This window comes from Brienomyrus brachyistius, chromosome 1, assembly GCF_023856365.1.
Source record: "Brienomyrus brachyistius isolate T26 chromosome 1, BBRACH_0.4, whole genome shotgun sequence".
NCBI lineage: Eukaryota > Metazoa > Chordata > Actinopteri > Osteoglossiformes > Mormyridae > Brienomyrus > Brienomyrus brachyistius.
The window spans coordinates 36,693,078-36,706,337 of NC_064533.1; the positions used below are offsets into that span (position 1 = coordinate 36,693,078).

General features: G+C 43.7%; 1 protein-coding gene across 1 annotated transcript; it reads left to right on the forward strand.

The window, feature by feature from the left end:
- The first annotated feature begins 2,332 nt into the window (after positions 1-2,332).
- Positions 2,333-13,182, forward strand: chrna1 (cholinergic receptor, nicotinic, alpha 1 (muscle)). Its single transcript, XM_049008111.1, has 9 exons — positions 2,333-2,756; positions 4,224-4,366; positions 4,452-4,496; positions 4,673-4,782; positions 5,096-5,291; positions 5,453-5,690; positions 10,141-10,364; positions 12,037-12,276; positions 12,492-13,182. The coding sequence occupies exons 1-9, from the start codon at positions 2,717-2,719 to the stop codon at positions 12,621-12,623; spliced, it is 1,368 nt and encodes a 455-aa protein (XP_048864068.1). The 5' UTR covers positions 2,333-2,716; the 3' UTR covers positions 12,624-13,182.
- Positions 13,183-13,260: the final 78 nt, after the last annotated feature.

Consider the following 13,260-nt stretch of genomic DNA (forward strand, 5'->3'; position numbering starts at 1 on the left):
TTTAGTCTGGAACGGGACGGGCAAGACGGAACACTGGTAATGACGCTCACAAACATCAATGACAGACACTGAACTCTGGTAAGACATGGACTCAAATAGACAGGACTGGTTGAAAATAATCGGACACAGCTGGGTACGATCAGGGAAGCACACGTGGATAATCAGGGGGGCGTGGCACACACGAGGATCGTACAAGCCGGGTATGACACTCCCTCCACTCAAAGTCAGCTATTTTTGAAATAAGAGACAGAACATTTGAATTCACAGCTTGTCTTTTTGCTCCTTTCTCCACCCTGAAGCCCCTTTCTGGGTTAATTTGGTGATTTACATATTTTTTTAAGGATGTAAATGCACTGTCACAAAAATGGCACTTTTGATGCAGAAATCACCATTTTGTAATGCATAATTAGCAACTATGAATATATATTTCGTGACAGGGTAATGATCCTCGTGTGTGCCACGCCCCCCTGATTATCCACGTGTGCTGCCCTGGTCGTACCCAGCTGTGTCTTGTTATTTTGATTGATCCTGTCTTTTTAAGTCCATGTCTTTCCTGAGTCTTTCGTCCATCAATGATGTTGTCGATATCAGTATCTGCCCGGTGTTCCCGTTTGTTCTGCCCCGAGAATAAACCCCTGTTTTCCCCGATTTTCGCCTGCTTGCATGCTCCTTGCCTGCTTGCCTGCCTGTTCGCCTTACCAGCGGAACCCCGATCGTGACAGTTAGATGTTTATGTTAATATTACAACTGATACGCTAGTATTTCACGTTAGCTAATTATAACATGTCTAACATTAGTTATGTCTACGATATAACTAATGTCTTAATATAATATCTATCTGCAAAATAAAACAACGCAACCAACCGTTAATACTAAGGAATAAACTATATCTTACACTGACCAGTTTTCCCCGTTCCTTATCTGACCTGTGAGTTTAGCTGTGCTTTTATTTTTTGGCGAATTATCTAATCCATTCAAATCTAAAACTTCTATGACTTCCAACGGTCTGTTCGTTTGCAATCGGTGCATACGCGAAATGCGCCTGGTTGCAACACTGTCAAACAAAGCATATATTTTAAAAAGTCTAAATATACATACCTTAATATGTGTCTTAGTCCTTCTCTGACTTCGTAGCGCTTTCTTGTATCAATTCTCAGATGATCCCATCAGTTCTGATCTGCAAACCTTTTATTTCTTTAAACAGATAAATAGAGCCTTCCACTGACCTCTGCGTATGCGCACAAATTTGAAACTAGTTGCGACCGGAAGCGTCCGGTCCATCACAGTATAGACCTTTTGTGAAGGTAGAAGCTATAAATCTCTTTAAGTCCAATATAAACGCTCCTGATTGTTCATGTTAAGATAAACACGCTATAAACTGAGCTATGACAGTCTACTTTTATCTACTTGCCGACTCGGAATTAACCATTCGATGAGTAATTATTTAATAATATAATCACACTAAATACCAATTCGCTGACTCGTACATTCCCCATATTATCTCATTTTTTATTATTTTTTGTAATGTTTGTAACCTTAACTCTACACAAACCATTTAATATATATACAACAACACAGTACAATTGTGGTGGATATATGTTTAAGAACGAAATTTGCAACAGGTATACATTGAATGCAAAATTAAAGTTAATGAAAGAAAATTCACAAAAAAAAGTGCTGTTGCGCGTTAATAAAACAACAGCACATGTTGGTACAGTAAAAACATTTAAATTTTACAGATAAAGCATGTAACCATAAGTCTAATTTCTGGAAAAATACAGAAAAGAAATTGTCCAGTTTCACTGAAGGGATTTCTCTGTTATTTTACAAACTGTGCGTAAATATACGTTTATGCAATGTAGTTTTAATATTTTTTTCTGTCATTTAACATAACAGGAAAAAAACGTGAATTACAGTCAAATTGACTGATATAAAACAGTTTAAAATTCTGAAAAAATGTCTTTATTTACACTGAAGTTATATATATCCAAACCAGAGTTGGTGGCTGCTATAACCATGTGCTTTTTCCTGCTTTGTGATGTTGTGAAGAAATATGTTCTTCTGAGTTCTTAATCACCAACTATTTCAGAGGTACATTGCAATAGCAAAAAGAGTTATTTATCTACCTAGCAATTTGTGTTCTTATTTTCATGTGCTGAACAGTCACCCCAGTATATGAGAAGCCAAACGTTCAGTTACACTTGTTTGGTCATTGGTTTCCTCTATCAAATTTGACCATTTTGGGCATTATGAAATATAATCTGGATATGTAATGCTTTACCAACCTCACCCACCCCTCTATAAAACTGCTCAGTGGAGGTGCGGCTCTAAATCAGGGGCGATCAGGGGTGGCCATCCATCCATCCACATATATGCAACACTCAGTGACAAAATGAGACTAACCCCGACCAAGCTGTTAAATGACCCTACAGTCATTTTGGGGTGAGGGTCGTCTTCCAGGGGGACCCCTGGGATGGGACAGACGGAGGAACGTGTCGAATGACATGGTCTAGGTTTACCCAGTTGTCATTTGGGCGCACATGCTGCCCACAATAATAATGCAGTTACCGTCAGTGGGAGTCACGGAAGTCCATGTAGGCATCCGCCACATCTTTGCGCTCTGTCATTCTTTAGCGAGGCGGTCCAGGACGTCGCCAACAGCTTTTTCCAGTAGATGGAATGTAAATCTACTAATGATCAATAACACAGATACAATATGAATTATTTGTATTTTTTCTCGCTGCTTGTATTAACAGGTAAGTCGTTTTTTTTTTTTTTTTTTTTTTTTTTTACATATTTGTTAATGTCGAGATCAATATTTTGTGTATTTTTGAGCCGTGGTGTAACAACTTTGTGATTTTTGTTCACGATAAAAAAAATTTAAAAGATAAGTGTAATTTTAGTATCAAGAACAGTTTTTCTTTTTTACCTACGAGCCAAACTATAGCACAGTTTTCAAATTACAATTTTCTCTCCAGTTATTCAAGTGTAGAAAAACAAACTAATTCTTAGAATAAACTTGGACAAGCGGGTGTGGAAAATGGAAGAATGGATGGCAGTATCGAACCGATTTTTGATAGTAAAATTTAAAATACGTATTTACAGATTGTAAGAATTAGAATAGCGCAATACTTCTGCGGAGCAGCGGAGGTGGCCTTGATTGACAGGTACATGTGCGTTATTTCTCTTATAGCCTAGTGCATTGCTGTTTTCGGGAAAGCAAACGTGTTACTTACACATTTAAAGAATGAGATGTCCGCATTGCACCGTTACCTAAACTGTATTCCTGTTTTTTCGTTGCATTTAAAACTTCGTAAAGATTCCTCATGAATGTAAAGCTTTAGCGTCAAGGTCATACGGAGAAGAAAATCGGATACTGGTTACTTGGTTCAGACTATGGCGGAAATAGCAGAGGCTCTTCTGTAATTGTATCATGTGTCTGTCACAATTATCATCTGTCAACTTTACCTTACGGCAAAGAGGGGGATTCAAAATTTAACTGGATAAACGTCGTATAAAGCAACTTGTAACTAATAATAAAACGGACAATTTTACCCACTGTGCCCGTTATAATAGTTGTACTAAAATGCATATCTAACTGAAAATAGAACATATTAACTGAACTCTTGCTGTCATGTTATATCATTTTAGGATTTTTAACTGGTGACTGCTCATATTAACAATCAATCGTAATGTACCTATTGTTGTTATTAAGCTTAGTGCAAGTATTGTTAAGACAACTTCTTCTCTACTGCCTTGATCGCCTCGTCAAAGTCTGCGCTGTTTGTAAGAGCGTCTCGTCCATGAACTCTCCTCAGCTGTTTGGACAGCTGCTAATCTCCTGGTGCACCCAGGAGTATTTGCACTCTTAAAATACACTACACCATGTGATACATTTGGCTGTTGTCTTGTGTCTTCCGGTCACTGTTGGTAGCACAGCATGAGCAGAACATGATCAGTTACAAGTCACCACAGACTGTAGTATTGTTTCACTGCTCTTTCTACTTTTTCTGATTGTTGTGTAGGAGGCCTGTTGGTTTATTGCGATTCTGAAGTCCTGCATTACAATGAATATCTCTTACAGTAAACAACATTCCTTTTGTAGTCACCTTTAAAGATTCCTGTTGGCTGTACATGTCTGTGGCTATTTGCCTGCTCCATATCGGTGTTTATCGCTGGTCTAACACTTAAAGCACACTGTACGTTTTTTTTTTTTTTTGTAGGACTGGCTCGGTGCTCAGAGGATGAAACCCGCCTGGTCAAACAGCTTTTCACTGGCTACAACAAGGTGGTTCGTCCTGTCAACCACTTCAAAGACCCAGTGGTGGTCACAGTAGGCCTTCAGCTCATCCAGCTCATCAGCGTGGTACGAGATTGGTGGTAAATCCTGCTACTAACCCCCCTACCCAGCTCCCTTCTCCAGATTTACCTATTTTCTTCTTTTACTTCAGGATGAAGTAAATCAGATTGTCACTAGCAATGTGAGACTTAAGCAGGTATCTCTCCTTTTCCCTTGGCTTAATCGGAAATAAAATTGCTTAAAACTGTAAATATGCTTAATAAAGCAATTAAGGAATTACTTAATGGGAAAAGAATTATTGAAACTAATTTCACTTGATTGTATGCCATATATGTTGTACAAAGCCTTATATGTTTTTTTTCTTGTTTTTAGCAATGGAAAGATGTAAACTTGCAATGGAACCCCGATGAATATGGTGGAATAAAAAAAATCCGAATACCATCATCTGATATTTGGCGCCCTGATCTTGTTCTTTATAATAAGTAAGAATCCATCTTTTTTTGTCATTGTTCGCTATGCAGTTTCAGTGTGCTTAGGCTAGGCTAGCACAGTATTCCAGCAGTGACTTGTCATGACTTTGCTTTGATGTCAAGTAGCTCCCCCTTCTGCGGAGCTTGCAAATAGTCTCTCTGACTGAATCCGGTCATCAGACCAGACGCTATATCAGTCACATTCGCCATTTATTCAGGGCATCTGTGCTTTGATAACTGTTGCAGGTGGCATCCCTGGTTAAGTTACAGTGCAGTTGTCCGGCGCTATGCTAACGACCTTTCTGCCTCTAATGTCTCCACACAGTGCTGATGGAGACTTCGCAATCGTGCACGAGACGAAGGTGCTGCTGGAGCACACCGGCATGATCACCTGGACCCCGCCTGCCATCTTCAAGAGCTACTGTGAGATCACTGTGTTGTACTTCCCTTTCGACCTTCAGAACTGCAGCATGAAACTGGGAACATGGACGTATGATGGCAACCTGGTCGTGGTCAACCCGGTAATCATGTGATCTGGACTTCCATTCCGTTGTTCTGCTGTGCATACCGGGCTGATGGCACACCAAATGCGTATAAAAATAATGTAACTGTTCCAGGAAAATAGATTCCGGACCTGCCTTACTCCGCTACATTGCCTTGTTGTACTTCTTGACCTCCTCAGGACAGTGACAGGCCAGACTTGAGTAACTTCATGGAGAGTGGCGAGTGGGTGATGAAGGATTATCGTAGCTGGAAGCACTGGGTGTACTATGCCTGCTGCCCCGAAACGCCCTACCTGGACATCACCTACCACTTCCTCATGCTCCGGCTGCCCCTCTACTTCATCGTCAACGTCATCATCCCCTGCATGCTCTTCTCCTTCCTCACAGGCCTGGTCTTCTACTTGCCCACTGACTCAGGTAATGGGTTTCCTTAGTGCATCATGCTCCTGACATCATATGACACCTAACAATATCAACCCTTTCAGTAGAATAACATCACACCAGCTAGTCCATTAACTTTATCTAAAAAGTCTAATTTTGGTTTAATTCAATACTAAGCCAAGAATGATAGTATATTTTCACATGTCTATACTGTAGTGTGTATGTGAATCCAGACTAGTTACAGGGCACTTTTCCACCATACCAAGTACGGTATTTTGACTTCCATTCGAGTACCAGTATTAAAAGTTCCAGTACCTATAGTGCCAAACCAGCTGAGGTACTTTTTTTATAGTTTGGTCCTTTTGGGTAGGACTTATAAAACAGGTACAACAAGTTTAGGATGGTATGATAAGAAATAAAGAAGTATTTAGAATAATATACTAGGGTCTCGGAGAACATGTGCAGCGCTCATGCAAAAGTAGCAGAACTAAACTTTAAACTGATTTTTAAACATATACTAGATAGTCTTGGATGACACGCTGGTGCAGTTGTTAGCCCTATTGCCTCACGCCTCTGGGACCAGGATTCGATCCCCCTCCATGACTCCATGTTTTTAGAGTTTGCATGATCTCGCTGTGTCATTGTAGGGTTTCCTCTTGGTACTCTGGTTTCCCCCTCACAGCCCAAAATCATCCATCCATCATCTTCCGCTTATCCGAGGTCGGGTCGCAGGGGCAGCAGTCTAAGCGGGGAAAGCCAGACTTCCCTCTCCCTGGCCACTTTGTCCAGCTCCTCCAGGATAGACATAGTCTATCCAGCATGTCCTGGGTCTTCCCCGGAGCCTTCACCCAATGGGACATGCCCAGAACACCTCACCAGGGAGGTGATCAGATGCCTGAGCCACCTCTTCTGGCTCCTCTTGATGCGGAGGAGCAGCGGCTCTACTCTGAGTCCCTCCCGAATGACTGAGCTCCTCACCCTATCTCTAAGGGAGAGCCCAGCCACCCTGCGGAGGAAACTCATTTCGGCCGCTTGCACTTGAGATCTCGTTCTTTCGGTCATTACCCACATGATCATAGGTGAGGGTAGGAACATAGATTGACTGGTAAATCGAGAGCTTTGCCTTTTGGCTCAGCTTTTTCTTCACCATGACAGACTGAAGCAGCGCCCACATCACTGTTGATGCCGTACCAATCCTCCTGTCGATCTCCCATTCCATCCTTCCCTCACTTGTAAACCAAACCTAGAGATACTTAAACTCCTCCAATTTCGGGGGCAGCATGTGGCACAGTGGGCTATGCCTGTGTGCCTGCAATCACAAGGTCGCCGGTTCAACCCAGCCTTAGCATGTCTGCGGGTCCTTGAGCAAAGCCGTTAACCCCCAGCTCCCTGGGCACTACTATAGGTGTCTGCCCTTTACAGACAACTTACTCCCCAAAGAGCAAGTTGAGGGAGGCGTAAAAAAGACAATTTCCCCACGGGGATTAATAAAGTATCAATTATTATTATTGGGGAAGGACCCCCTCCCCGACCCGGAGAGAGTGCTCCACCCTTTTCCGGCTGAGGACCATGGTCTCGGATTTGGAGGTGCTGATTCTCATCCCAGCCGCTTCACACTCGGCTGCGAACTGCTCCAGTGAGAGCCGAAGGTCACGGTCCAATGAGGCCAACAGAACCACATCATCTGCAAAAAGCAGAGACCTAATCCTGAGGTCATCAAACCATGCCCTAGTTGCGCCTAGAAATTCTGTCCATAAAAACTATGAACAGAATCGGTGACAAAGGGCAGCCCTGGCGGAGTCCAACCCTCACCGGAAATGAGTCCGACTTACTGCCGATAATGCGGACCAAGCTCTGACACCGGTCATACAGGGACTGAACAGCCCTTATAAGGCAGCCCGGCACTCCACACTCCCGGAGCACTCCCAACAGGACTCCCCGAGGGACATGGCCGAATGCCTTCTCCAAGTCCACAAAGCACGTGTAGACTGGTTGGGCAAACTCCCACACACCCTCCAGGACCCTGCCGAGAGTTTAGAGCTGGTCCACTGTTCCACGATCAGGGCAAAAACCACACTGCTCCTCCTGAAGTCCAAGGTTCGACAATCCAACGGACCCTCCTCTCCAGGACGCCTGAATAGACCTTACCAGGGAGGCTGAGGAGTATGAACCCTCTATAGTTGGAGCACACCCTGCGGTCCGCCATCTTAAAGAGGGGAACCACCACTCCAGTCTACCAATCCAGAGGCACCACCCTTGATGTCCTCGCAATGCTACAGATGTGTGTCAACCAAGACAGCCCCACAACATCCAGAGCCTTGAGGAACTCCGAGCGGATCTCATCCACCCCCAGGGCCCGGCCACCGAGGAGCTTTTTAACCACCTCAGCGACCTCTGCCCCAGAGATAGGGGAGCCCACCTCCAGGTTTTTGTCTCAGCGACCACCGAAGTGTTCCAATTGGCCCACCGGTAATCATCAACTGCCTCTGGAGTCCCACAGGCCAAAAAGGCCTGATAGGGCTTCTTCTTCAGTGGGTTTGGGGATTGTTGCCACGACAGGCACCGATTGCCTTATGGCCACAGCTCCGATCAGCCGCCTCCACAATGGAGGTGCGGAACATGGCCCATTCGGACTCAATGTCCCCCGCCTCCCACGGGACAAGGCGAAGTTCTGCCAGAGGTAAGAGTTGAAGCTTCTCCTGACAGGGGATTCCACCAGGCATTCCCAACAGACCCACACTATACGCTTGGGTCTGCCAGGCCTGACCGGCTTCCTCCCCCACTAGCGGAGCCAACCCACCACCAGGTGGTGATCAGTTGACAGCTCTGCCCCTCTCCTCACCCGAGTGTTCCATACATGTGGCCACAAGTCCAATGACAAGACCACAAAGTCGATCATGGAACTGCGGCCTAGGGTGTCCTGGTGCCAAATGCACCCTTATGTTTGAACATTATCAACAATCCGTGATGAGCACAGAAGTCAAATAACAAAACACCACTCTGATTCAGATCGGGACCCCTACCGAAAGGCAAAGGGAGACTACCCTCTCTTCCTCTCTTAAACCTTATGTACAGGCACCCAGCAAGGGGGCAATAAGTATGCCCACCCCTGCTCGGCACCTCTCCCTGCGAGCGACTCCAGAGTGGAACAGGGTCCAACCCCCCTTTTGGAGGCTAGTTCCAGAGCCCAAGCCGTGCATCAAGGTGAGCCCGACTATATCTAGTCGGAGTCTCATGACCTCGCACACCAGCTCAGGCTCCTTCCCCACCAGAGAGGTCACATTCCATGTCCCTAGAGCTAACTTCTGTAGCCGAGGATCAGACTGTCAAGGTCCCCACCTTCGGCTACTACCCAACTCACACTGCACCCGACCCCTTTGGCCCCTCCTACAGGTGGTGAGCCCATTGGAGGGGGGACCCACGTGCCTCCTTTGGGCTGTACCCCAACAGGCCCCATGGGTGCAGGCCTGGCCACCAGGCGCTTGCCATCGAGCCCCACCCCCAGGCCTGGCTCCGGGGGGGGGGGGGTCCCAATGACCTGCGTCCGGGCGAGGGCCCAAAAACATGCTGAGGTTAATGGTGTGTGAGTGTGCCCTCCAATGGGTTGGTACCCCATCCTGGGTTGTTCCCTGCCTTGCACCAGAACCCTCCAAGATAGGCTCTGGACCCCCCCACGACCCTGAATAGGACAAGTGGTTCCAGATAATGGATGGATGGATAGATAATCTTGAAAATGAACAATCATTAAAATTTCAATGCATGCGATTGCGTTGCCTGCAGCTGAGTTTTAGGAAATTTAGTTTCCTATGACAAAATAGAAATGCTATAATGTCTGGACAGTATGAAGGTATGAAAAAGCCTGATCTCAACCCAGCTGACTATTGCGGTCCTTGTGATGTAAGAATCGCATGTGCATGACATGCAATGTTGGTATTAATATCACACATTACCCAGCCCTATAATATACTACAGCCATTTTTCGAATTCAGTAGCCTACAAAATACCCCACCTCGCGTGTTGATATTCATTTTTTACGCAAGTGGAAATCCAACACTTTGAAGTACTGTACTTTTGGTACTTTTTAGTATTAAAAGTACGATACCTGGTGCAGTGGACAAACAGCTCTTTCCTGTAACATAATATTATATAATATTTCCTGTAACTTTATTGATCCCAGAGGAGAGCTTTATAAAGTATAATCATGTCGAGGATAAAATTGCATAAAAGTTAACATGTGATTCGTGTTATAGTACATACATCTTTTTCATATTTACCAATCACAAATGAGCTGACTCGCATTTTAGAGTATAATAGCAGAACAGCATGTACACAGTTCAGCCCTTTTTTGGAGCCAGCTCAGTCCTGGACTGTATAGTATAGTATTCCTTAGTCTCTTGGTCAGTTGAGTTAGGAAGGTCTGTTTTGTGTGGTATCAGGTCTGTCTTTACAACTCAGCTGGCCTCTTGCACGTGGTGTTTCTCCTCAGGGGAGAAGATGACCCTCAGCATCTCTGTTCTGTTGTCCCTGACCGTGTTCCTGCTGGTCATTGTGGAGCTGATCCCATCAACCTCCAGTGCTGTGCCCCTCATTGGGAAGTACATGCTGTTCACCATGGTGTTCGTCATCACATCCATCGTCATCACTGTCATAGTCATCAATACTCACCACCGCTCCCCAAGTACCCACACCATGCCTCAGTGGGTGCGTAAGGTGAGTACAGCAGGCAGTTGCCAGTCAGCCTCAGGTCTCTTTTTTCAGAGTGGGAGGGGTTATGCTCAGGGACGGATTATGAGTTGTGTGGGCCCCTGGGCAAAACGTTCGCGAGGGCCCCTCCCCCCCCACCACCACCAGCACCACCACCATAACCACCACAATTCAAGGCCCTTGGCAGCCAAACTCCCTCCCTATAGGGTCAGGGGCCCTTGTAGGCAGAGGATCAAAGAATGTAGGCCCTCTAAAATAGACAAACAAAAATACATTGTTGATAAGCATTGCAAATTGTTTTGGGCTAGGGGCCCCACGGGCCCCCTGCACCCCAAGGGCCCCTGGGCAGCGGCCCCACTGGCCCGGTCCGTAATCCGTCCCTGGTTATGCTAGTTGGCTTCCAATCACCTACCGAGACGTATCTTGTTTAATCTCTTTGCCGCCCAGTATGCTTCTCATCTATGGGTTAGTAAAGCCAACTAAATTCTTTAATCTTCGTAAATTGAAGTTAGCTTGCTGATGATGTCTGTATTGTAATGGAAAATGCAGGATGTTTGCTTGCACATACATCATCAAATTGTCATGATGAAAAAGCATCCATAGAAAAGAAAAAGAATCCATTTGGTTTACCTCACTTTACCAGTGTTACTGGAAAAGTATGTTACCGTTTAATAAACCCTGCTATATAAAAAAAAAACAACAAAAGAAATATGTTTTAGTGGTTGTATTTCAGTCCCCTAAATGTTACACATTTTGGCACGAAGATTGTCATGTTAAAGAATTAATCATGCCATATAGAGAAAAAATGCATTATCTGATGCTGCCACCTGCAGGAGTCATATGCAACTGCAAGGCAGTGATAAGTATTAAATGATGCAGGTTCTTTTGTTTTGCTACGATAATGAATCCATTTTCACTGGATCCTGATCTGCTCAATTAGTCATGCTGATTTGGTTGTGTACCCCAGATAACTGATTGAGCCTGGTAAACAGAATAAAGAATAGAATATTCTTATTGTCATTGTACTGATAGGAAGTACACTTGTGGAAATGCTTAGTATGTTTGGCATTACACACAAAATTATTGCACAAATAGGTGCGGTAATGTTTATAAACAATCAAAGAATGTTATGAATATCATGCATTGGATGATTAAATAAGTAACTGGAGTAAATGGAATAAAGTTCTGTGATCTGTAAAAATTGGAAGCATTTCCGCAATATTGGCCACTAGTGTACAAGAAAATTCAAATTATAACTAAATGACTTCTATAGCAATAAGAACATTTTTGCCTTTACAGAAGGGTAAGAATCGGGTTAAATTGTTAGCCACGCTAGAGTGTTCATAGTTATCAGTTGTTCCCTATATTGGTGCTGACTGTGTCACCATGTGACATGCTGTGTACAAAATGGCCTCCATCTGGCAGGAATGTGAATAGGATGTTTCTCAGACGTGAATCTGCAAAGATTCCAAAAGAAATGTCTCTTTATGATGTCACTGGGTGAAAAAATTCATAAAAACAAAGGGAGAGCTTTAAACAAAAACCAAAATATTTGGATGCATATGATATTGTCAGATGATGAGTACTTACTTGAATGTCATTGTTTCATGGAATTTCTCATTAAGATTTTATATTTAGAAATACTGGATTTTAAAGTTTGTTTTCTGGTCAATTCTAGATCTTCATCGAGACAATTCCCAACGTCATGTTCTTCTCGACAATGAAGAGGCCGGCCAAGGACAGGCAGGACAAGTCCATCTTCACTGCGGATTTCGATATCTCTGACATCTCGGGAAAGCCCACCCCGCCCTCCGTTACTTTTCAGTCGCCCATCATTAAAAACCCTGACGTCCGCAGTGCCATTGACGGAGTCAAGTACATCGCTGAGACCATGAAGTCTGACGAGGAATCCAATAATGTAAGGCTGATGGCAGAACTTTTTCTTTGAATGTAAGGACACGTTCTAAGGCTGGCAAACCGTCCATATTGTGGCATAACTCAAAAGTCCAGTCATATTTTTTGCAGAACCATATTTTGAGCAAGTGTGGTAAATACTCCATAGGAAGTCATGTGTTCCCTGTCCCCAGTGGCTCTCCTTAACCTCTTTGCCTCTCTACCCTGTGCTCTCTCCAGGCTGCTGAGGAGTGGAAATTTGTTGCCATGGTGCTGGATCACATCCTGCTGTGTGTGTTCATGGCCGTGTGTATCATTGGCACGTTGGGCGTGTTTGCTGGCCGCCTCATTGAGCTCAACATGCAGGATTGATACACAAGGAGGCGATGATGTCAAATCGGGCGTAACCTTGTTTTCCACATTGCGTATGTTTATGTTGGGTAAAATGCAACATAAATATTTCATGCATTCATAAATATTTACAAACGTTTTGCATGTGACTATAGTTTTTAACTTTTCAATCAAAGTGTATTATTATTTAAACTGTATGACTTATTATTGTGTTGAATATTTGTTGAATTGGGGATTCATTTTGTTAAATTGAACAGGTAGGCTAATCCTACACAAATAGGCACTGATATTATACACCCGCCATATGTATAAATAACAAGCATCTATGCCTCCATTTACCATTTAAGTCAACTGTAAACGTGGTCGAGTTTTACTAATTGCATTAGCCATTAAAGGCATAGCAGTTTAAAGCATAGGTATTGCATGAAATTATCTCCAGTTTTTCTCTCAGACTTGTATCCTGCAACAAAGTAACAGCTGAGTTTGACAATTCATCTTTCATTCAATTGTATATTAATTGCATCAAACATTTTTATATTTTCTTCCGAGCGGCAACAATAAAACAAGAAAGTCAAGTCTATTTACGTAATTCATATTTTCTCTTTGACTCTGCGTCTCGGATGGAATATCTCCTTTAAGTCGACACATTTCGAATTGC